General features: G+C 47.4%; 2 protein-coding genes across 2 annotated transcripts in view; one reads left to right on the top strand and one right to left on the bottom strand.

The window, feature by feature from the left end:
* Positions 1–1,630: 1,630 nt before the first annotated feature.
* The window catches only part of LOC142804222 (testis-specific serine/threonine-protein kinase 2-like), a 46,468-nt gene continuing 21,713 nt past the window's right edge, over positions 1,631–26,385 (top strand). The window contains exon 1 of the mRNA XM_075890916.1: positions 1,631–1,846. Within this exon, the coding sequence (XP_075747031.1) occupies positions 1,673–1,846 (174 nt within the window). The 5' untranslated portion in view covers positions 1,631–1,672. The remainder of the gene's footprint in view (positions 1,847–26,385) is intronic.
* LOC142804223 (uncharacterized) lies at positions 10,676–18,667 on the bottom strand. Its single transcript, XM_075890917.1, has 2 exons — positions 18,275–18,667; positions 10,676–10,775 (listed from the first exon to the last, which is right to left on the bottom strand). Exons 1-2 carry the CDS (start codon positions 18,649–18,651, stop codon positions 10,685–10,687), a joined length of 468 nt encoding a protein of 155 aa, XP_075747032.1. The 5' UTR covers positions 18,652–18,667; the 3' UTR covers positions 10,676–10,684.

The following is a 26,385-nucleotide window of genomic DNA, read 5'->3' as shown; positions in this document are numbered from 1 at the left end:
CCAACCAGCTGCGCTACCGATGTCGCCGACTTTCTGCTACATGACATCATATTGCATCACGGCGCTCCTCGACAGCTCGTTACTGACCAAGGCCGATACTTTTTATCTCGCGTCGTCCAGGATATCGTACGTTCCTGTTCCACGAACCACAAGTTCACAACGGCATACCATCCACAAACTAATGGACTTACAGAGCGCCTGAATCGCACTATCACGGACATGTTGTCAATGTATGTTTCTCCAGACCACCGTGACTGGGACGCAACGTTACCCTACGTCACCTTCGCTTACAACTCCTCCAGACATGACACCGCAGGCTATTCCCCGTTCTACCTTCTTTATGGACGGGAACCCTCTCTGCCTCTTGATACACTCCTTCCCGCTGGTTCAAGCTCCCCTGTCACATACGTCCGCGATGCCATAGAGCGAGCCGACGCAGCACGACAGATTGCCCGAGAACGACTCATGCTTTCTCAAGCCTCTCAGAAAGATCGATACGATCGTCACCACCGTGAAGTTTCGTATGCACCAGGTTCTCTCGTACTCTTGTGGACCCCATGTCGTCACATCGGCCTCTCCGAAAAACTTTTATTTCGCTATGACGGACCATACAAAGTCCTTCGCAAGATCAGCAACCTCACCTACGAGATACAGCGAGTCGTCGACGAAGCGCACTCAATGCAACCACCATCCACTGTTGTGCACGTCGTAAGACTGAAGCCTTATGTGTCACCCAACACTCCCCTTTCGTGACAAGCGCCAGGTCGGCGCTTTAACGCCGCGGGGTAGTGCCACAAGGCAGTAGTGGGATTGGGGCATAAAGCGGTAGAGGGTCCCTGGCAAAAAAGAGGAGACTACGAAGTGGATAGAGACTGGTTCCAGCCCGCCAGTGCACCAGGCATTGTCATCGCGTGTAATCGTTGTAAATATCTGTAAATATACGTTTTCTTGTAAGATTATTATGCCATTAGGATAATACTATGTTCTCACATCATGAATACTATTTCAATAATACCTTGATAATACTATGTCATTATGATAATACTAAGTTCTCACACTCGATGGCAATGTACGCTTGTGCCACGCATTATTTGGGCAATATTTTATGTTGCAGTGTGAAGCATGTATACAGGACGTGTGTGTTTGTATAGAAAGTTTTTCTCACTGCTTTTCCAAGCAGAGGAAGTGTTTTTAACAGTATTTACAAGCAGCGGTGTGGCTGTGGGGTAAAATACCCACTAGTCATGCAAACAACCCGGGTTCAACCCGCACTCATCCCCAGAGTTTTCTAATATTTATTTTATTGCCAGCATTCTCTATTTTTATTATCGCAATGGTCATAATTTTTAGCTCACAACTAACGACGCCGACGACGGAATTTCAGAAAAAACGAGCTCGTTAACGTTATCGCGTTAATTAATAATATAAACGGCTTCGACAGCCGCCGATGTACGTGTGAAGGATGAGAACAGCATACCAAGTTAACCAAAATTTGCTTATGAACATAGGTGGGCAGGCGTGCCTTGCAATCGCAATAGACATTCACAATTGATGGCATTACTTTGGTGACACACTTTATTCCACTTCATGTTTCCCTGATCATATTTTACATTTTTCGGACCACAGAATCGTCGCTAAAGAAAATCTCGCCTATGCTTGCAAGATCGTGAACATGGGAGAGACTTCCCGAGAGTATCGAACAAGGTTCCTGCCTCGGGAGATCAACATATTGGCGCGACTTCGCCATCCAAACATCGCCCGCGTCTTCCAAATCATTTGCGAAGCGAGGAAAGTGTTCTTCATCATGGAGCTCGCCACAGCTGGTGACCTCCTCTTTAAAATTCAGGTGAGTCACGATTCTCATCCACTTAGAACACTGTTGCCGCGAAATGATGGAGTGTTCATATTTTTCTTATGTGATCGCAATCTAATAGACACTCTAGCTAGGCGGGTTCTTGCCGTCGGTTCTTGCCGTTGATTCCATGATAGCCCCGCGCATTCTGCACGCGAGTGCTATAGGGACGAATGCGGCTGATTTGAAACAAGCCATTCACCTTCTTCACACAAAAGGCGGAAGCCATAACATTGCCCTGCGTACGAGGCCTGCCTTCAATGTCTCTTCAAGCAGAAAGGAAACGCTCCGAACGAATGAGGGGCGTAGGGCGGTGATGGTGCGTCGTAGCGCAGCGTAGAAGTTCCGTCGTCGTGGTGTTGGATGCAATGCAGCCAGAAATTCACCTGGGAGATGAATTGGTTTCCTGTAGACAAGCTCTGCGAGAGCATAGCCTGAATGTCCGCTTTGGAGGTGGCGTGAAGACTAAAAATGATGGCTAGGATGGCCTCCAGCCAGGTTGAGTCCGGGCGGCGCCATGCCGTCCGGCTATCGTCGAGCGAAAGAGCATGCAGAGGCGATGGGGTCGGGGTGCGTCGCTTGAGCCGCACCTGCGAACATTGATGAAAAATTCGTGGTCCTGGGCACTTACTCGTCAAATAACTCGTATCCCCTTGTGTGGCCTGTACTCTCAACACTTCGCGCTGACAACCACTTCTTTCCTTGAAGCCTCTTTTTTTAAGGCTCGTTTTTCTGCTGTTACGCAATATTGGCCATCATAGAGCAAACTTACTTCGTAGAACAATTCAATTCATAGCTATCCTAAATTTCCGGAGCCCTTCACTACGGCGTCTCTCATAATCATATAGTGGTTTTGGGACGTTAAACCCCACATATCAATCAATCAATCAATTCATAGCTATCGCATTGTCTCCTTCGCAATTATGGCAACAGTATGATTTTTTTTGTTCTTGAAGATTTAAGGTAGCTGGTTGGGCACAAAGCACTTTATGTTTTTTTTTCCTGTGCTGCGTGCACAACACTGCGTATTTGCGGTCAGATTATTTACTTGAGAATGTCTAAGAGTAAATACGCACAATTTGGCCCGCATGCCCCAAACGCCCACATAGCCAGGCTCACCAGAGCCATCTAAGTAGATGCAAAATTTTCCCCACGCATTCACCCAGTCGGATGTGTCCTGTCACAAGGTCTTGACGTTGCCGAAGACAGGAGACTCTATGTTGAGATCAAACTGTTTATTTAGGTGAACCTCTACCCGGTGAACGGAAAGTCGGCTTACAGTAGCAGTCTTGCACTGATAGCGGCGAACGAAGCGGCGGCCTTCGATCAACTGAGAAGTGGTGAAACGTGTCGGCAGTTACACACTTACTATCGAAAATTCTAGCGTTATCGCTAGCGGTAACGAGGGTTCCGGAGTAAACTGAAACGTTTACGAAGTGGGCGTAATCTCAACAAAATTATTTGCGGCAACCCTGAAGCTTCTCGAACACTGTAGGCACGGTTTGCACTGAGAATCGCGTGCAGCATTACGGGGTGATCAAAAAACTTGAGGAAAGAACGTGGCATTGCCCTCCTCTGAAAAAGGCATCGTCCCGATGCTTCACCAGGAGATGAAAGTACAATAATTGTGCAAGAAAGTACAAATAAAATAAAGTGTGATACAGCAATAATAACAGCAACAAAATACGTTTTCAGTTCGTCAACGTACATGAAATGGCTTGAAGAGCGCCACTTGAAAGACTTCAGGTCGCGATCAGCGCCGTTGAGAGTTCGTAATGCCATCATAGACAAGTCGAGTGGGCTGAGACGTCGTACTACCCTGTATGGTCCGAAGTACCATAGCCGAAATTTATCACTAGGTCCACGTCGGTGTACTGGCGTTCATACCCAACCACGTTCACTGGGCTGGTATTCCGCAAAGCGTCGCTGAAGATTGTAACGGCAGCTGTCGATCGTCTGCTCATTCGTGATGCGCAGGCGGGCGACTTGACGAGCTTCTTAAGCACGCTGAAGAGGGTGACGTCGATGTTTTATTCGTCAGTGACGTTGGGCAACATTGTGTGGAGCGTCGCTGCTGGTTTCCTTCACTCTAAGAGCTGGTGCACACCGGCGACTAGGAGCGGTCGCGTGACCATTTGCGACTGGTCGCAAGCAGTCGCGAACGGTCGCAAACGCTCGCAAAGCGACTGCTTTGGCTAGTCACTTTCTGATCGATTTTTTGGTCGCGCGACTGCAGTCGCAAAACAGTTGGAGGCAATCAGCGAAGACGAGAAGTGACGTCAGCCTTTGTTTACATCCGGGGTCCTCGTATGCTTTCCTTTTTCTCCTTACGGTGGCCAACTGCCGTGAGGTACGAACGACGAGTGCGTTCCTCGATGGATGTTTGCTCACGTCTGGCGAACGCTACCATGGCCACCTTTGAGCCCTCGGCTGAGCTCCTAATCGGTGCGATTAAAATCTCCCCATATATGTATGACAAGCGGCACCCTTCTTTTAAAGATAGGACGAAGAAGGACCGGGCTTGGGCAGAGATCGCAAACATGTTCGGCATGCCGAGTAAGTACCAAGATTTTGTGTTTGAATAGCTATATAAGCTATATTAGCTATATATGTAAACTATATAGCTATATAGGCAAGAACAGTAGTGTAGTGCATGGCTGGCGTTGAATGATCAATAAAAATATTGGTACTTGTAGTGCAAGGTGACATGGTTAGTTTGCATTAGATGTATTGACTCTGATGTATGCGAGCGAGTTGTGTGCACGTTTATTCTCGCGATTTTTTGAGTTTAACATCGAAATCTACGCGAAAGAACATTGCATAGCTGATATTAAAGCTCAGAGATTCGAAATACTGCTCGCGGTTCCCGACTCACCTCGCGCATGCTCCTTGCTGTGTTTGTACGTCATCGTCTGGCCAAGGGCTTTTTTGAACGTGTGGCCTTTGCAATGCATAATACCGAGTGAGCAGTAAGGGAGGGGGGGGGGGGGGGCGTGGAAGCGTAATTTTGTCCATGTATTGCAGTTGTACTGTTTTAAAAAAGAATACAAAGTAGCTTCTGCTTGGGGGCATTTTGTGTGCTCCATAGAGGAGCGTGTAATTAAGACACACAAAATATGTTTAGCAGCACTCTCAAATTTCCGGATTTGGGAGTCAGACAGGCTGTTGATGCCAAACGACATAATTGTGAAAAAAAAAGATATGGTAGCGTTCTGGTGGCTGGGCGAACACTGAAGATGGGGGAATTTATTCCTCTGTAATGTGGCACATATCTATTTCTCATTTCTTCACAATTGTTCCTTTCCTCTCCTGTGTTTGTCTATTGGTGGCTTTATCTCTGGATTATTCCTCTTTATTCCCAGAAGTTATATCTCTCCGCTTCCTACTGTGCCTTGTTTCTATTTCTGTTTGTTTGTTCCTATATTTTAAGGCCAATTTTCCATGTCTGCTTCTATGTGTTGGTATGTTTTCATGTCTTGGTTTCTTTATTTTCTTCTTATATTTTCCTTCCTCTCGCTCTCCCTATGTTACACTTAGAATCATATACTATGTTTGTTTCATTTCTCTCTCTCAAAAATTGTCATCTTGCTCTAGTTCGTTTTATCCTTCTTTTCAAGTTATTCAACATGTTTGCTGTTGTTTGACAACACTCGCTCCCGCTGTACATGGCAGGGGCGCTTGGCCGATAGCAATGGCATATACTCACCTGGGGAGTTTTGCACACTGCAGTAATGCTTAAAAAGCTTCACTGTGAAGATGATGAAGACGTCAAGTGCTGGTTCACGAAATAGACTTTTTACGTGTAAACCTCAGTTGCTTACAGCATAAACAGCCTCTTTTGTACAATAGCTTGGCAGAGAAGCTTACCTTCAAAAAACAGAGTACATAACTCTTTGCGCAATTAATCATTGTGTCAGCTGTGATGTCGTGCACACGTAGGTGGACGGTCCGAAACACTAGGTGGTGGTGGCATTTCTCGAATCCTCGACTGCAGGTTCCCTCAATCATGTCGTGGTTTTGCGATGTTAAGCCCCTACCAATACTTTAGTATGGATAGCAAGCGATTCATTTTGATGCCCAATATTCTTATTTTTAGGGTGCTGCAACCGAAATGTGCTGCAACTGCAATCGGCGGCTGTTTTCTTACCGAAAACAGCCGCCGATTGGAACCACCTTCCCTCTTCCGTTGTATCAATAACAGACCCTTTGTTATTCAAGACTGCAATTTCTCAGCAATGCTTGTAACTATACGCAGTTTCCATTATCTATCTTTGTCTTGTATGTGCTTGAATTCTTATACATTTTTAGTTGACTTCTGTTGCCTTCCTGATTTGCGCATCTGATACTTGTTTCTTTATTTTGTCTTTTTTTCTTGTGTGTTATATATGTTGTACCCACCCCCTCTGTAATGCCCTACGGGCCCTGAGGGTATTCTAATAAATAAATAAATAAATAAATGTTCCGGACAAAGAAAATAAGGACCGCTCACAGTTGTGCAGAAATAATGTAAAAAATTTATCAGCGATACAGTATGCACAAGACATTGTTACAGCAAAGGTTTTGTTTTTAGGTGTCCTTGTTGGGAAACGATTTAAGAACCTTCGTGATATCTTCAAAAGGAAACAACAAGACATACGTGAGAAACAAAGAAGCGGAGTCGGAGCAGCCGACATTCTAACAATAAAATGGCCCAATTTTGAGGCCATGCTTGAATTAATGGAAGGCGAGTCTGAGCCTGTGGCATAAGCTCAATATTAGCTGACTATTGAGTACTAAACAGGGAAAGTGTATTTATTTCACATTACAGTTATAGATACACATAAATACACAGATATAAATACACAGAGGTACACTGCACATAAACATAGAAGTCCCAAGAGGTATTTCACAGTGGGCATGTATGTGATCATGAACATAGTGGCAATGGGCTGTTTTAATGTCGAATAATTGTGACTACAGCTACGAAGAATCACTCTGTGCATCATTCTTTCAGGGTACTGTGCAACATGAGTGCCATTGACCAAAGATAATGAATAATGCTTTCCATTCATTGAACAAAATATTAAATATTTTGGTTAGCATAGCACAATGCATCAAAACAACGCAAAAAATATAGCATACCGTACAAGTGGCATGTGGACAGCTTCACAAAACAGAACTTCGAAGACAGAACACCAAGAATGAGAGAATTGAGTGTACTTCTGTGTCATTCACAGTTCTCAGTTACCGAAAGAAAGAAAGCTTAATACAAGATCTAAAAATCTGGAGAGATTGCTTATTGCGTGTGTCATGAGGCTGTTCATAGGCAAGCATTACACATATTTATTACAAGAATGCAGCATGAGTGTTTATAGTATAGCAAAACAGTAAAAATGCTCTAAAGATGTACGCAATAGCACTGACAGAATCACATATTGCATGTTCTCTTGCAGCATCCACATCACAGCGGACGAGGCTAACGAGAAGTGAGCATGCACAAAAATGTTCGGTACCATGTGCATGCACTTGAATTTTTACACGAATGAATTCGAACCTAGAAACAATACTTTTTATTGCTAGGTGATTGTACTTTGCAAAACTATGAAAAATACAAGCATGTTTGAAAGGTGGTGTTCAATTCATTAGCTTGCCCCTACCACTGCAATTTTTAGAATACATTCAGCACTCAACACTGAACAGAAGCAGACGTCAATACATGGGGGCACAGGCGCTGTTTCTATGCGAATTTGCTTATTGTGCAACGTTAAATATTTCTGAAAAAGCAAAGTAGTATTCAGCGACAGGCCGCAATTAAGCAAACCAATGCATTATCTACACACACTGGCAACACATTCCTGTCATTTCATTATGAACAAGTGCCCAGCGCTGATTTCCATACAGGTGAGCTGAATAATGTGAAGCAGTCACTCATTCGTAGCAGTAAATTGATGCTGCGAGAGTCGCAAACAGCATGTGTTCAAAAAGCATAATGACAGCACGCACATTTTCATCAGACACATCGTTGCACAGCCATTTAAGATTTACTGTATAAATTTCATTCACATAGTCAGTGAGATATCTGTTGTTGTCATTTCGATGTGCAGCCTACATAGCATTTTATTAACATAATAGGTTCATTAAACTTGTGTCTGCACACCTTCTATACAGCAGTGCTTAATCAAAAACGCAAGTGACTTCTTATGATGAATGAACCTCGTGTTTAGTGCAATAATATTGGCATTTTAACTCCCGAAGAATGCCTAAAACAGTTCATGTACTAGTGGCACCGTCAAATACATAGAGAGAAGTTTTCATCACTGCAGTTCACCGTCTCGGCCAAGCCATGCAAAGGAACCTGAACGTACCTCTGATACGGCTGAGGAGACTGGTGTCGACATCTGCAGCAATGAGTAAAGCCTTTATAAATCCGCCTAAGTAATAACAAATTAAGCACATGCATAGAGAGCTAATCTAGTAAATCTTAAAAACATGTTTTGTAATTTTCTTCGTGTTCTAGCACATTTGGAGAATGTGCCTAATGTTTTCACAACACATTCTGCTGCAGGCAATTGTAACAGTTCAGAAGTTGTATAGTCATACTTCCTTCTTCTGCAGTGACGCTTCAGCAACCACCTCGTGAGAGCAGCCACCATCAAAACGGTGTGTAAACGGAAAAATTATTTTAGGTACTCCTGGCGAGAGATCACAATCACAACTTTTTTTAAAAGAATCTCTTTCTGTACATTTAAGCAATATGTATAATTCACAGCAGGTCACGCTCGTCAAGACGACAAAGGACCTGCGAGGGTGCTAGATGAGATATACCGCAAGAGCTAGAGGATAAAATTGCAGATTTTTTTCTAACAATTCTGCACATGATACAAAAAACAAAACTTTATAAGGTTAACGCTTGGTCAAGTTGGTACACAGACATAATAAAAAAAAGTGTGAGAATGACAAGGTAGAAATAGAAGAAACAGGACAGAGCACTGACTTTAAAATGATGTTTTTTATTGTGGGCACATTTATACTATGGCAGACAGAACCCATGCAACTACCGCAATATTAGACGTAAATACCACAACATCAGCACCCTGTCGAAAAACACGAATGAAAAGCCCCTTCATTTCGCAATGAGAGGTAGAAGCCCCATTTAAACATTTATCTTTTAGGTGTGCTGTTTTCTTTGCTTCAGTTACTCTATTTTTTTTCTTTCATAGTGTCCGAAATCAGAAACATCCGTTCAAAGTCAGTGCTCTCTTTTGTTTCTTCTGTTTCTACCTTGTAGTAGTTCGCACACTGTTTTTTTTTTACTAAACGGTGCTTTATGAAGTAACAATGGAACCTTAAATCGTTTCCCTGCCACGGTGGTCTAGTGGCTAAGGTACTCGGCTGCTGACCCGCAGGTCGCGGGGTCAAATCCCGGCTGTGGCGGCTGCATTTTCGATGGAGGCGGAAATGTTGTAGGCCCGTGAACTCAGATTTGGGTGCACGTTAAAGAACCCCAGGTGGTCAAAATTTCCTGAGCCCTCCACTACGGCGTCTCTCATAATCATATGGTGGTTTTGGGACGTTCAACCCCCCAAATCAATCAACCTTAAATCATTCATATGCATGAATCACAGATCACACTTGCTTTATAGCAATGCAGGAGAGGGCACAAGCCATGAAGCTGTGGCGCAAGCGTGCATGGAGCATCTTGAACACATCGGAGTGAACAGGGGGGTTATCAGAAAAGATAACATTGGTTTTTTTGCTCTACGTACCGATGCACGCCTCAGAGAGCTACCAGTGCACATTACGCAAGATATAATACATGCAGTAGAACTTATGCTGTATGAAGCAGAGGCGAAACTGCGTCAGAGCAGTGAAGCAACTTGAAGTGTTTTTATAACGCCAATAACACCCACCTTTTTTTTTATCTTGTGTTCGCTTCTCTAGTCCCAACTTAAAGGGGTCGTGTCTGGTCACCCGACAATTGACTGTTATCAGCAAAAACAAAACCATAGAGTCAAATGTGCTAGTACACGTGTCAAAAGTGGCCTTAAGAGAATATTTTAGTCAAAAATAGGCCGTAGAAATTATCGGCTCTAAACCAATCACAGGTGACCGCCATTTTGTCATGGCGTGCGAGACGTCACAAGCCGAAGGAGCTGTGGCAATTGGTGCACGCATTGCACATTCACAGGACCCATTTTGACGTCCAAAATTATTTGCTGCAAGTACCAGCGCTACATTGCTGATGCAGTAGCAATTTTTCAACTCCTGGACGTCAGTTAGCTTTAGTGGCGAGTTCAACAATGCGGAAAAAATTTGATTGCAAGCGCAGTTGACGACAAAACACGAGCGTTTGCCAGAATGCACACCGTGCAGCAGCTTGCCTAGCAAGCGGTTCGTGATGTCACGACTACGGAGTGCGTCAGTGTTGGCCAACTGTCAGGCCACTAGCTCGTTTATAAAAATATTCGATTACAAATAACAGCTCAGCCGAATCGCTCAACTTTTGCCAGCTTCTCTGTGAACATCCAAGAATCAGCCCGTACAACACATATTATGTCTGAAAATTGGGTGTCATGACCCCTCCAAGGCAACTTAATTCTGTAATAATTGTAGTGAAAACCGTGCAATAACTCAAAGACTTTAACATGAATTATTTATTTTTGTGTTTTCGTGGTTATATTTGGACATGACATAGTTTTCCATGTAACGTATCTGTTGGGACACCGGTGATTTTTCTCTTCTTTGTTTGGCTTAAGAAGATGCTAAGGACATAAGTTCTGTAAGCAATAAAATGCATTTACAACACACGTTCACCTTGTACGCCTCAAGTGCTGTTCACCACTTTTGTACGCCTCAAGTGCTGTTCACCACTTTGTCCTGCCAAGGAACCTGGCCGTCTGTGACGAAGTAGTGCGCCAATTTATTTCGCACTTCCTTGGCATACCTGCAACACATAAGTGCCATATGAAATTTGTGTCAGCCTAGCCTGATGGAGGACACACACTGTGAAAGGAGCATGATTAGCTTGAAAATCTCACGCATAGTTGCATTTCAGTGTCACAGTCATGACGCTATATTGCCAAAGTGTTGCTCGTTTTTATGTATAATTGAGCGCTACCTCTGCTGTATATCTTCTTCGGCATCATCACAGTATGTGATAGAATGCATATGTACTGATTAACTTTAGAAATTTTGATATGTCAAGTTCCATGACAGCCAAGTTCAGCAACTGCTCCCATTTGGACAAAAGATTGTACACTTTTCATAGAACGATCGCCCTGTACAGTTACACCCAACGAAATGTAACTCAGCCAGTTCAAAATTCATCGTAATTGATGGACCCGTTAATTAGGCATCAGCAAGGTACTCAACACAAATATCGTTTTGTTTTGTTAAAACCTCATCTTGCGCGGCACATGACAGTGCCAGCCAATTTGAAACAAAGTTGACCTCTATGTTATCTTATTGCTGATTCGTTAACATATTGCCACGTTCTATTTCCCAAGTTTTTGTTATGGTCCCAAACTACCACACGATTCTCAGCGCGAACCGCGCCTGCAGTTTTCGAGAAGGTTCCGGACTGTAGTAGATCATTTCGATAAGATCACGCCCACTGTGTGAACGGTACAGATTGTTCTGGAACCTACGCCACCGCCAGCGATAACACTAGAACATTCGACGGCAAGAGTATAAATGCCGACGCGCTTCGCCGCTTGTCAGTTGATCAAAGGCCGACGCTCCGTTCGCCGCTATCAGTCCAAGACTGCTATCTGTGCAAGACTGCTGCTGTAATTGGATTTTCCGTTTACCGGGCACAGGTTCGCCCAAATAAACAGTTAAATCCCAACACAAAGTCTCCTGTCTTGGGCCACGTCACGACCCCGTGACATCTAATGGAGGTGCTGTTTCTTCCATGTACCGGACGCCTCCGTCAAGCCGTGGACCCAGCCCACACCGTGAAGACACCGACGCCAGCAACGAGCAGCGAGTTGGCCGCAGGCAACAAGGTCTGCCACCGGAGTACGGGCTTTTACTGTACAAGGCTCGGAAAACCAAGACGTTGACGTCTACCACGGCAACCATGTCAACGTCGGTTCTACCTGCACCACTCCTGCTCCGGCAACCCAAAGAGCCGCCAACTTTCCGCGGTTCGCCACTGGAAGACGCATAAAGCTGGATCGAAAGGTTCGACCGCGTCGCCGCCTTCAATGACTGGACAGACGAAGACAAGCTACGGCATGTGTATTTCGCCTTGGAAGATGCTGCTCGGACCTGGTTCGAGAATCAAGAGTGAAGCCTCACAACGTGGGACGCCTTTCGCGCCAGGTTCTTCACCACTTTCGCAAGTGTAGTGCGCAAGGAGAAGGCCGCAGCTCTCCTCGAAACCCGCATGCAGATGCCAAATGAAAACGTGGCGATATTCACGGAAGATATGATTAAACTCTTCCGCCACGCTGACTCCGACATGTCCGAAGAGAAGAAGGTGCGTCTACTTGTGCGAGGAGTAAAGCAGGAACTCTTCGTCGGGCTGATCAGAAACCCGCCTAAAACGGTCGCCGAATTCATTGCAGAAGCATCTACGATAAAGAAGACGCTCGAGATGCGCACGCGGCAATATAACCGTAGGTTCTTGTCTACAAGCTACGCCGACATTCAAGCGCTCGGAACCACTGACTTGCGTGAGACGATCCGAGCGATCGTGCAAGAGGAGCTGCGAAAATTACTTCCTTCAGCGCAGCCTGACGTGGAATCCCTCGCAGACGTCGTACGCCAGGAGATCCAGCAGTCGCTGGGCGTTCCTCAGCCTCAAGAGCCACAGCTGCAAGTCATGAGCTATGCTGCTGCAGCACGCCGCCACGCCCCTCCTCCACGCGCACGCCAAAACGCCGCCCCATCGCACTTACGTCGCCAGACACCACCACCGCGACCACCCCCACCGACGACCTACCGTTCGCCAGCGGGCCAGCGCAGAGCGCCGAGGAAAACCGACGTTTGGCGCACCCCTGACCACCGCCCACTGTGCTACCACTGCGGTGAGGCCGGGCACACATACCACCGTTGCCAGTACCGACAGATGGGCCTGCGTGGCTTCGCTGTCGATGCACCACGTCCGCAGCCAGGGGAACGGCCACGTGACATCGCCGACTACCTGACAGGAACTCAATGGACACCACGAAGTCCTTCCAGTTCGCCGTCGCCCAGCCGCCGCATGTCACCGCACCCCCGGCAGTACTCCGGTCCAACGCGGGGCCGGTCTCCTAGCCCGTATCCGGGAAATTAAGGGCAGCAACCGGTGAAGGTGTGGTTGCTGTGCGACGAACTACCGAACATCCTCCGACGACGATGAAGCCGCGACGGAGCTTTCCAAACACAACGCCAACCAGGCAAAGCTCTGACGGCGAAAGCTCACTTACCGAAGGTGGCCTGACGACGCAACATGGAAGCAGCGGAACAAGCCGACGCAGCCGTGACCCGACGCCACGCCCTAACTGTGATGCGAGACGGAGAACTAGCGACCTCGACGTTCTTATCGACGGCCACAGTGTGACCACTCTCGTCGATACTGAAGCCGACTATTCTGTCATCAGTGGGTCGTTCGCCGCGAAGTTAAAGAAAGTTAGGACAGCTTGGAAAGGCCCTGAAATCCGCACAGCCAGAGGTCATCTCGTAACGCCTGCAGGAATCTGCACAGCGAGAGTCACCATTAACGGCCGTATTTATCCTACAGACTTCGTAGTCCTACAGCGTTGCTCGAGAGATGTCATCCTTGGCATGGACTTCTTATGCCTCCATGGTGCTGTCATCAACCTAAAAACAAAGTCGATAACGTTATCCACAGAAGAAGCACTACCGCCACGCACGCCGTCAGAAAACCATGCCTTGAATGTGCTGGAAGAACAGGTCACCATTCCGCCTCGCTCAAGCGTCATTATTTCAGTCAGCGCTCCTAAATCACCTGAATTGGAAGGCGTCGTTGAAGGCAGTCAGCATCTGTTGGTCACCCGAAATATTTGCTTCGCAAGAGAAATTGCAGAGCTGCGGGGAGGCAAAGCAACGGTTATGCTCACGAATTTCAGCAATGAGTACAAACATGTGAACAAAGGAACAATGGTCGCATACAACGAAGAAATTGCCGAAGCCACCAGTGCTTTCGCCCTCGCCGATTCTGCGGAACCTGCTCAGAGGAACCAAGCCCCTCCCATAGCTTTCGACGTCGATCCCAGACTTCCGAACGATAAGCAAGAACAGCTCAAGGCCCTGCTCTGCAATACGAAGATTGCTTTTCGTCGTCATCGAAAATTTGGCAGACCCCAATCACGAAACATCGCATCATAATCAAAGAAAATGGCAGACCACTTCATCAGAGTCCGTACAGGGTTTCGACGCGAGAACGTGAGGCCATGAAGCGACAAGTTGATGAAATGTGGCGGGATGACATTATCCAGCCGTCCAAGAGTCCATGGGCATTCCCCGTGGTGTTAGTGAAGAAAAAGAATGGGACCCTACGTTTCTGCGTCGATTATCACTACCTCAACAAAATCACAAGAAAGGACGTGTATCCTCTCCCACGAATAGACGACGGACTTGATCGGCTCCATAACGCCAAGTACTTTTCGTCAATGGACCTCAAGACTGGCTATTGGCAAATTGAAGTCGACGAAAGAGACCGAGAGAAGACGGCGTTTATGACACCGGACGGCCTCTTCGAGTTTAAGGTGATGCCTTTCGGCCTTTGCTCAGTGCCTGCAACTTTTCAACGCGTTATGGATACAGTACTGGCAGGATTGAAGTGGCAGACTTGCCTTGTGTACTTGGACGACGTCGTCGTGTTTTCCTCGAGTATCGACGAGAATCTTCGGCAACTTGAAGCTGTACTTCAAGCCATCAAGACGTCCGGACTCACACTGAAGCCAGAAAAGTGCAGATTTGCGTATGAGGAGCTCTTGTTTCTGGGGCACGTTATCAGCAAGTCTGGAGTTCGTCCCGATCCACGGCAAACAGCTGCCATGGCCGACTTCCCGCCGCCCACTGACAAGAAAGCCGTGCACCGATTTCTGGGCCTGTGCGCCTACTATAGGCGGTTCGTGAAAAACTTCGCCTGCATCGCCGATCCTCTCACTAACCTTACCAAGGCCGACGTGGAGTTCAAGTGGCAAACGCCACAGGAACACGCTTTCCAGGAGCTTAAACATCGCCTCCAGACGCCTCCGTTACTTGCCCATTTCGACGAATTCACTGAGACAGAAATACATACTGACGCAAGCAGCGTAAATCTTGGCGCCGTTCTTGTGCAGAGGGCTGACGGACTTGAAAGGGTTATTAGTTACGCCAGCCGATCGCTATCCAAAGCAGAAGCAAATTAATCCACAACAGAAAGGAGTGCCTCGCCATCATCTGGGCTACGTCGAAATTTTGCCCCTACCTCTACGGCAGGCCCTTCAAAGTTGTGGGCGACCACCATGCCTTGTGTTGGCTAGCCACCTTGAAGGACTCTTCAGGTCGCCTCGCACGATGGAGCCTGAGACTTCAAGAATATGACATTACTGTCGTTTACAAGTCCGGCAAAAAACACTCCGACGCCGACTGTCTTTCTCGTGCGCCTGTCGACCAGCCGCTTTCCGATGACCCGGATGACGACTACTTCTTGGGAAGGATAACTACCGACGAATTCGCTGAACGACAGCGGGCCGACCCGGAACTTAAGGCCCTAATAGAATACCACGAAGGCAGGACCACCGAAGTCCCGAATGTATTCAAGCGCGCACTTGCATCGTTCTTTCTACGAAACGGTCTTCTACAAAAGAAAAACTTTTCACCGCTTCGAGCTAAGTACCTCCTTGTGGTGCCTTCAGCTCTGTGACCAGAACTCCTGCAGGCCCTGCACGATGATACGACGGCAGGGCACCTCGGTGTTTCTCGCACGCTCGCGAGGATACAAGAAAGGTATTACTGGCCACGTCTTACCACCGACGTCACTCGTTATGTGAGGACATGCCGGGACTGTCGGCGACGCAAGACACCGGCGACAAGGCCAGCGCGACTTCTGCAGCCAATTGATCCACCTTGCCGACCTTTCCAGCAGATTGGTATGGACCTACCGGGGCCGTTCCCGACGCCGGCTTTCGGAAACAAGTGGATCGTGGTAGCTACCGACTACCTCACCCGCTACGCCGAGACAAAAGCCCTGCCAAAAGGCAGTGCATCCGAGGTAGCTAAGTTCTTCGTCGAAAACATCGCCCTACGTCACGGCGCCCCAGAGGTCCTTTTTACCGACAGAGGAACGGCATTCACTGCCGACTTAACTCAAGCGATCTTGGCATACAGCCAAACAAACCACCGCCGGACGACAGCGTACCACCCACAGACCAACGGCCTCACCGAGCAGCTTGCCCCGCCGCGGTGGTCTAGTGGCTAAGGTACTCGGCTGCTGACCCGCAGGGCGCGGGTTCGAATCCCGGCTGCGGCGGCTGCATTTCCGATGGAGGCGGAAATGTTGTAGGCCCGTGTGCTCAGATTTGGGTGCACGTTAAAGAACCCCAGGTGGTCTAAATTTCCGGAGCCCTCCACTACGGCGTCTCTCATAATCATAGAGTGGTTTTGGGACGTTAAACTCCACATATCAATCAATCACCGAGCAGCTTAACAAGACGATCGCTGACATGCTGTCAATGTACGTCGATGTCGAACACAAGACATGGGACGCCATTCTTCCGTATGTGACTTTCGCATACAACACGGCGCTGCAGGAGACGACGCAGATATCTCCATACAAATTGGTCTACGGAAGGAGCCCGGCAACGACGCTCGATGCCATGTTACCCAACGTCACCGACGAAAAAAACTTCGATGTGAACGAGTACCTTCAACGCGCCGAAAAAGCCCGGCAACTTGCGCGTCTCTGTATCAAGAATCAGCAGACGACCGACAGCCACCGTTACAACCTTCGACTACGCTTCGTGGAATACCTTCCCGGTGAACGTGTTCGGGTGTGGACGCCGATACGCCGACGTGGACTAAGTGAAAAGCTTCTGCGACGGTACTTCGGCCCGTACAGGGTGGTTCGACGTCTCGGCCCACTTGATTACGAGGTTGTCGCCGACGGCATCACGAACTCTCAACTACGCCGATCGCGACCTGAAGTCGTCCATGTCGTGCGCCTCAGGCCGTTTCATACGCGTTAACCAACTGAAAGTGTTTTTTTGTATTATTGTTGTATCGTAATTTATCCGTTGTACTTTCGTGCATTATTATTGTACCTTCATCTTTAGTTAAAGCATCAGGACGATGCCTTGTTTCAGAGGGGAGCAATGCCACGTTCCATTTCCCAAGTTTTTGTTATCGTCCCAAAACACCACACGATTCTCAGCGCAAACCGCGCCTGCACTTTTCTAGAAGGTTCCGGACTGTAGTAGATCATTTAGATAAGATCACGCCCACTGTGCGAACGGTACAGATTGTTCTGGAACCTACGCCACCGCCAGCGATAGCGCTAGAACATTCGACGGCCAGAGTATAAATGCTGACGCGCTTCGCCGCTTGTCAGTTGTTGATCGAAGGCCGACGCTCCGTTCGCCGCTATCAGTCCGAGACTGCTATCTGTGCAAGACTGCTGCTGTAATTGGACTTTCCGTTCACCGGGCACAGGTTCGCCCAAATAAACAGTTAAATCCCAACACGAAGTCTCCTGTCTTCGGCCACGTCACGACCCCGTGACAATATATTCACCTACAATAGGAAAGTAGAAGAATCAAGGACTCATTTCTGGTAAGTAGACACAGTCCTAATTGGAACAAAAAAAAACTGATATAGGTATATAGGATGCTGTTTGTAGTAATTAATATGTAAATGTGAAGAAATCAAATGGACACAAAGATTGGCACTTCTAAGGACAAAACTTGTGCCCACAAATCTTCCTGTAAGTGATCGGGGAGATTTGGTAGAAGCTACCTTGGTAGCACGCAGCCCGTTATATTCGAAGGTCAGAGGTTCATTTCACCGGCACCAAGGTATCCCTTCACTACAGTTCTTTCTTCATATTGTCATTGTGAATACTACCAGCATCCCCTATATTTCCCTTGCTTTGATGTTTGGTACTACTTAAGAACTTTCACCAACTCACGCTTATAATTCAAAGTAGTGAAAATTGGCTAGCTCGTGAGCAACACAGACGATTTGACATACAAGTAGTGTTGATGTCTTTACATTTTTTATTTTACGAAGTGCTTTCAAAAACGTCACTGCAGAGCAAGATTTCTTACAATGTGTGCTTGTCGTATGCTTTAACACAAAACCTACTGTGCGAGCGCTGTTTAAATGCTTATTACTAATGCAAAACACATGTGAGCCTCTCAGCTGTGTCCCTTCTGCATGCTTCAGTCTTTGTCGGTCGCGCACTATATGTGTCACAGCACCTCAACAGTCATAAATTGAATGAAAACATACCTCGCAGCATTGCAGCCGGTAGGCCTTGACACTATGAGTGCTCCAGCGGCTGCTTCCTTGTCCCTCCAGATTCCAGGTAAAAGATGTCCTTCCCGATTGTCGCTGTCTGTGGCACCAGGCGGGCAATAGGCAGTGGAGGATGCTGTGGACTCCTTAAAGAGAATGTTATGTAGCGCTATGCATGCTCCAATGTATGCCTCTATATAGACTTCTTTCGCCTTAATGGGTCGGCGCAGCACCATCCACCTTTGTGCCAGAATGCCAAAGGTAATCTCAATAGTGCGGCGTGCCCCCTGGACATCCTGTAATTGAAGACGCGATGCTCGTAGGACTTGCCGTCGTCTTAGTGCAGTGCTGAAAAGGAGGACACTGAGCATTGTAACAAAAATAACCTCACAAGCCTTATCTAACATAACGCTATCATTGGTGATTACTGATGAAACATGCAGTGAACCGTGCACTGTCACATAGGTGCAGCAAAGATGCTAACTTGCCATCACAGATGTTTCTGTAAGAGACCTTCAAAGGCCGTGATAAACTGTATAATTGTAATTGCCTACATCCGTGCTCGAAAAAGATCTCAAAATTCAAAACAATGATCACACAAGTAAGCACAATTAAGCGCACTAGTCGCCAGTGTGTGCTTAAAGAGTACGTCCTTGTTTTCCTCCTCGTTCTCAGTTTTCGTGGCTGTTCTCGCATTGCACCAACCGAACCAGTTTTGCATGCTTCTGAAGCACGATTGCCTACTCAAACACCCCCTATTGCATATTGTTTTTACGAATCTCACAGGTGATTTGTCGAGTCATATAACGATGGAATTTTTACCTCTCTTTTTTTTCAAATGTATGCAGCGAGGTTCTGCGTTCACCCGTGTTTGAGGCATAATTGGGAGCACATATTGCGGGTGCAATGTGTTGTAATTGTACCAATGCAAGCACCTTTTTCCCACAACATTAAACACGTGTCCAATCATGAGAGAGGTGTGCCAACATTTTCCCCTAAAATTCATGCATAGTCTACATTTCTACAGACACATCACGGTGCAACAATTCCTTAGTAAAATTAAGAGGGCACGTAACAGAAAACTCACGTAACCAATTCGCCGAAAACCACTGCAGTGACCCATAAGCCTTGAAAATATTGTCATGGGGTCGTGACAACGACGAAAAGAGTAGACAGTAGGTCGAAGATCAAACTGTTTAATCAGCCGAACTTATGGCAATTAGGGCAGCAGTATGATTTTTTTCTTGAAGATTTAATCTAGCTGGTTGGGCACAAAGCACTTCATGTTTTTTTTTCCTGTGCTGCGTGCGCAACACTGTGTATTTGCTGTGAGATTATTTACTTAAGCATGTCTAAGAGTAAATACGCACAATTTGGCCCGCATGCCCCAAACGCCGACACAGCCAGGCTCACCAGAGCCATCTAAGTAGATGCAAAATTTTCCCCACCGCATTCACCCAGTCGGATGTGTCCTGTCACAAGGTCTTAACGTGGCCGAAGACAGGAGACTCTATGTTGAGATCAAACTGTTTATTTAGGTGAACCTGTGCCCGCCGAACGGAAAGTCGGCTTACAGTAGCAGTCTTCCACTGATAGCGGCGAACGAAGCGGCGGCCGTCGATCAACTGACAAGCGGCGAAACGTGTCGGCAGTTGCACACTTACTATCGAAAATTCTAGCGTTATCGCTAGCGGTGACGAGGGTTCCGGAATAAACTGAAACGTTTACGAAGTGGGCGTAATCTCGACAAAATGATCTACAGCAACCCTGAAGCTTCTCGAACACTGCAGGTGCGGTTTGCGCTGAGAATTGCGTGTAGCGTAACAGGGTGACAACAAAACTTGAGGAAGCAGCGCGGCATTGCCCTCCTCTGAAAAAGGCTTCGTCCCGATGATTTAGCGGAAAACGAAAGTCCAATAATAATGTAAGAAAATACAAATCAAAAAGTACAGTGCAACAATGATAACAACAGAATACACTCTTTCAGTTAGTTAACGTTCATGAAACGGCTTTAGGCGCGCGACATGGACGACTTCAGGTCGTGATCGGCGCCGTTAAGAGCTCGTAATGCCGTCAGAGACAACCTGGTAGTCGAGAAGGCCGAGACGTCGTACTACCCTGTATGGTCCGAAGTACCGTCGCAGAAGTTTTCACTGAGTCCTCATCGGCGTATCGGCGTCCATACCCAAACATGTTAATCGGGCTGGTATTCCACGAAGTGTCGCCGAAGATTGTAACGGCGGTGATCGGTCGCCTGCTGATTCATGATGCACCGGCGGGCGAGTTGATGAGCTTCTTTAGCATGCTGAAGATAGAAGGTGACGTCGAGGTTATCTTCATCAGCGACATCGGGCAGCCTTGCGTCGTCGAGCGTCGTTACCAGGTTCTTCCGTAGACCAACGTGTACGGTGGCATCGGCGTCGTCTCCTTCACGGCCGTATTGTATGCGAAGGTCACGTACGGAAGGATGGCGTGCCACGTCTTGTGTTCATCGTCGACGTGCATGGGCAGCATGTCGGCGATTGTCTTGTTTAGCCAATCGGTGAGACCATTTGTCTGTGGGTGGTAGGCGGTGGTGTAGCGGTAGCTTGCCTGGCAATGTTTCAAGATCGCTTGTGTCAAATTAGCAGTAAAGGCCGTACCTCTATCGGTGATTACAATCTTTGGGACGCCATGGCGAAGGATGATGTTTTCAACGAAGAACTTGGCTACCGCTTTCGCGCTACCTTTGGGTAGGGCCTTTGTTTAGGTGTATCGGGTGAGATAGTCAGTAGTTCAGACGATCCATTTGTTTCCCCAATGCGACATTCGGCCCTGGTAGGTCCATGTGAATTTGTTGGAATGGTCGGCGAGATGATTCGATCGACTAATGAAAGCCTGCTGGCCTTGTCGGCGGTGTCTCGCGTCGCTGTCAGTCTCGGCAAGTCATCACGTAACGAGCGACGTCGGCGGTAAGGCGTGGCCATTAGTACCTTTCTTGTATCCTCGTGAGCATGTGGGAAACACCAAGGTATCCTGCTGTTGGATCATCGTGCAGGGCCGGGAGGAGTTCTGGTCTAAGAACTCAAGGCACCACAAGAAGGTACTTCGCTAGAAACGGCGAGAAGTTCCTTTCGAAGAAGGCCGTTTCGCAGCGAAAACGACGTAAGTGCCCGTTTCAATACCTTCGGAACAATAGAGGTCCTGCTCTCAAGGTATTCAATTAGGCTCCTAAATTTCGGGTCAGCCCGCTGGCATGCAGTGAAGTCGTCGGCAATTATTGTTCCCAAGAAGCAGTCGTCATTCAGGTCATCGGGCGGCGGTGGCTCGACGGGGGCTCACGATAGGCAGTCAGCGTGAGAGTGCTTTCTGCCGGACTGGTAAATGACGAATGTCGTATTCTTGAAGTCTCAGGCACCATCATGCAAGGTGACCTGAAGGGTCATTCGAGTTAGCTAGCCAACACTAGGCGTGGTGGACACTCAAAACTTTGAAGGGCCTGCCGTAGAGGTAAGGACGAAACTTCGATTTCACAGAGATGATGGCAAGGCGTTTCTTTTCTCTTGTGGAATAACTGCTTTCTGCCTTGGATAGCGAACGGCTAGCGTAACTAATAACCTTTTTTATTCTGTCAGTGCTCTGCACAAGGACAGAGCCCAGTTCTACGCTGTTTGCGTCTTTGTGCACTTCTATTTTGGCATTTTCGTCGAAATGCGCGAGTATCGGAGGCATCTGCAGGCGTCGTTTTAGTTCTCCAAACGCTTCCTCCTGTGGCGTTTCCCACCGCAATTCGACGTCAGTCCTCGTAACTTCAGTGACTGGCTCGGCGATGCGGGCAATGTTAGTAGTCAGCCAGCTACGTTTAACGGCTTTCGCAGTCACGGGAACTCTTAGTCAAGAGTGAGACATCAAAACCTTTTATTTTTCTACATACACACGAAGTTTCTCTATTCTTTTAAGTGAATTTATGGCGAAGTGTGCAAGTCCAGTCTCGTTGTCACATCTTGTTCACTCCTTGTGGAGCTCCTCCGACGGAAGCGATAGATGACAGGCATTGCAGACGCCAGCACACACAGCCTTCTGCCTGTTTTGTTACCAGGGCTGCACGTACAATAATATAGTAAAAATAGATACACGTGACAGAAGATGAAGATGCACGCATATGACAAGTACGTGCAAGTCAATATAAAAATATGTGTGTAAATTATGACACACAAATAACTTTACCTTCACATCTCGCACAGTTCTTCTGAAGCTGCTCTGACGAAAGAGATGGATGACAGGCATCGCAGACGCCAGCGCACACAGCCTTCAGCATGGTGTGTGCACGGCTGCACAATAAGTATGTAAAATTGTGAGTCACACATGACAGAGGATGAATACGAATGCATATGAGAAATACGTGCAAGGTAAAATAAAAACATACGTGAGATATGACATGCTAATAATTTCACCGTGATGTCAAACGTCGTCAGACTCATTTCGAACCCCGTAGCGCAACACGTTGGAGCGGCGGTCGCTGCCACAACTCCGCGAACCACCATGCCGCCAACAAGTCGGCGATTCCGAAGCGAGCGACGCCGTTCAGCTCGAGCAAGCGAACACGAGACTAAACACGGCGCTGCACGCGGAGTGTCTGCCGCCAAAGAACTTCGAACAGGAGAGCGAGCGTGCGCTTGGCCGCCGCCACAAACAGCGCCGAGCTGGTTTAGAGCTAGCGCCGAAGAAATCGACGGTAATGCGGCCCTTTTCCACAAACTCGACCTAGTGCGAGTGCAGCATGCAAACGCGACTCCACCGCCGCAGCCAACGGACGGCGCCGGGCTGCATGCGACGGACTGATGGGAAAGCCAACTGTAATGGCGACCAATTTTCAGTGAGTTCCGACGCTAGCGAAAGCTCCGCCAGCCCGTGCTGGCGCGCTTACAGCACGCGGCATACTACAATCAAGCTCTTTACGAGAACCCGCAACGTGTTTTCGACGACTCCCAGCACAGCGACGAAAACTCAGCCCAATACCATTAGCCCGGAGCTCATCGCGGCGGCGAAGACAGGTGAGCACTCGATGAGTGAGCGTACGGGAAGCCGACGGCAATGGCGGCCGATTTCCAGGCGATCGCAAAGCACAGGCTAACAGCAGACGCCGAAGCTGACGTTCGCGATGCATTTCGTGCGTGCGATATACAACACCTCCAAGCCCATTGCCGGCAAGCGCGATCCGTATTGCACAGGCGACAAGTAGAGTAGAATAAAGAATGATAACCTACTTGCGAAAGAATCAAGCGCTGATTTCTGCCCTGAGTCGTACTGAAGTATATATCCGATAGGCCTGCTGTCTTCACGGCCGCCATGTTGGCCTTCCCAACTGATGCTGTCGTGTGTTGGTCGTGACTATCTTGAAGCCAGAGATTATCGCGGCGGTGATAAAGAGCCTGCAATAATACAGGCTATTTGCTGATGATTGTATTATATGCGATAAAATTACCACACCCCACGACCAGATAACATTAAATAAATCTTTAGACCAAATTCAAACATGGTGCACAGACTGGTAAATGACCATCAACAAAAAAAAAACTGTCGCAACGACAATTAGTCGCGAAATGCACCCTATAACGTTTTCTTACTGTTTTAATAATGAACCTCTGGAAGTAGTAACGTACTATAAGTATCTGGGACTTATCATTTCTTACGATCCTAACTGAAATGACCACATTGACTACATACATAGAAAGGCAATGAAAAAACTCGGATACCTAAGGAGGCGCCAGAGTAAGTCCTCTCTAGAAGTTAAAATATTAGCCTATAAAACATTTATTCGGCCACTCCTGGAATATTGTGCCACTGTTTGGGACCCATACTCAAAAAGAAACATTTCAATATTGGAAAAAATATAGAGGAAATCAGTTAGGTTCACCTTTAATCAATACAGCTGGGAGGCATCAGTAACATCTCTTCTAGAAACGGCTGAGCTGAAAAAATTAGCAAATCGCCGATAACGCAAACGAATGAAACTATTTTACCTTCTTTATCATGCACACTTACGTATCAAAAAGGATACATATCTAAAAGACTCCCACCGGCGGCCTACTTAGTCCTTTCATAATAAAAAGTAAGCGAGTTCTGTAGTCACACCAACATTTCCCAGTATTCTTTTTTCCCGCGAACTGTAACCAATTGCCGTTCCCTCCCTTCAGCCTTGGTGAAATGCCCGTCGTTATCATCCTATCTACAGGCCCTTCAGTCCATGGGACATAGCTGTGACATATTTTTACATGAACCCTGTCGCTTTTTTTTCTTCCATATGTTTACGTATTCATGTTTCCACTAGTTATTTCAACACCTTGCTGCTGTGCTTGTATGAACTCGTTGTACTCTTCTTTTTTTGCTATTATTATCGCCACAATGCTTCATGTGCGTTTATTGTAGCCCTTTTCTGTACTCAATTTTACCCACTTCTGCCTAAGGTCTGAAGATCAGACCGGCAGTACCGTAATAAATAAAATAAATATACAGCGCGGCGTGGTAATGTGCCGAGACTTGCTTCAGGCTTCATGGGTGCAGCAACACGTAAAACCAGCAGCCCACGCTGATCCAAGCGTACTCACAAGTACCACGTCGTAATTCCTAAATCGTCGAATCAAGGCGGCTGTGGTCGAGCACTCCGAGCGCGACGCAACACGAACCGTCGCCAGCAAAATACGGGGAAAGACTGAGCCAGGAGAGGAGGAAGAAGGCTAGTGACCTTGGCAACGCTTTGCGCGCTGTCTGCATTCACCAAACAGTTCATCCGTTTGGAGCATGTTTCGAAACTAAGTGGTTTGAAGCAGCGTTATTACACATGATATTCCTTCGACGACGCGCTCGTACACCCGTATGCTATAAACGAGGCGAGGCAATGTTTCGCGAGCTAACGATAACCCACCGGCGCTCCGGCTTCACATACTGCTCTACGGCCGCCGTAGGTGGTGCATTGGAATTTCAGGAAGTAGAGTTACTCGATGCGCACGCCACCGCTCCGTTCAGGGTGGAGACAAGCACATCGTCTGCTAGAGCGGTCGCCACTACTCATCCCTATCACGACGATAATTATAGCGCGAGAAGAAAATGGCGACACAGAGACAAGGTGCACACGAAGGACACGAACACTCATGTCCTTCGTGTCCTTCTTGTCTCTGTGTCGTCGTATTGTTCTCGCGCTATAACTATCGTCATGCCATACCAACTAGCCCAAGCTGCCACCCCCTATCATGAATTCGCGCACAGCCAGCGTGCCGCCACTTCGTTCAGGGTGAAGACAAGCGCGCCGTCTGCTAGAGCGGTCGTCACTACTGATCCCTATCCTGAATGTTCGCACAGCCAGCGCGTAGATTCGCAGCCTTTTATTCACTTTTTGCAGGACTTGTTGCTTGTTACACGAATGGTGTTTGCTACAGGTGTGTAGGAATGCATAACAACATGCAATGTACTTTTTCTCGCCTAAAAGTGTTGCAGAATATAGTGATTATCTTTGCCGGCGTCACCACTGGGCTGCTGGCTGAGTGGTGCATGGCTATTCAGTTTTATACTTTGCGGGTGTATATGTTTGCGTGTTTACTTATTGAATTGTTTTGCACAGCATGCACACAGCTTTTCCTAACGTGCATCAAGGGACATTAATTTGCTGACGTCATAACCCCGAGGTCTACTGAGTGTTTAGTTAAATCTTAAAGCAATTAGGATTAACACGCAGGTTCCGAGGTGGCTTTTTTATGTCACCGATTGCCGGATATGCTCGTCTTCGTGTATCCTTTCCAGTACCCATTTAAAATACGGCTGTATTGCCGGTTTCCAGTAAATACCAACAAAATGTGGCTGGCATTGAAATGTCGTTCGCAATCACAGTGGAATTAACTGTACTTATGTGATGCTTCATTTTTTAGGAGCGGTGTCTTCTAGGATCTCACAATGTCATTTGTCGTCATGCTAGCTTTTCGTCAGGCCGGAGCGCACGTGTTGCACATCACGTGCTGGCAACAGCAAAAGTTTGCGGGATGTGCAGTGCGTGGCATCCCAGTGGAAAACTTAAGTCCTGGATATCTTTAGGAAAGTATCCCGGCTGCGGCGGCTGCATTGCCGATGGAGGC

Source organism: Rhipicephalus microplus, chromosome 3 (genome assembly GCF_043290135.1).
Source record: "Rhipicephalus microplus isolate Deutch F79 chromosome 3, USDA_Rmic, whole genome shotgun sequence".
Classification (NCBI taxonomy): Eukaryota; Metazoa; Arthropoda; class Arachnida; order Ixodida; family Ixodidae; genus Rhipicephalus; species Rhipicephalus microplus.
Note: the sequence above shows the minus strand (reverse complement) of the source record. Positions and strands in the feature narration are given on the sequence as shown.

Bases quoted from the DNA above. Each gene is read 5' to 3' on its own strand.
- LOC142804223 (XM_075890917.1), bottom strand. From the start codon at position 18,651: ATGCTCAGTGTCCTCCTTTTCAGCACTGCACTAAGACGACGGCAAGTC. The intron at 10,776-18,274 runs GTATGTTTTCAT...TATGTGTTGCAG, and splicing joins ACCGGCTGCAATGCTGCGAG to GTATGCCAAGGAAGTGCGAA.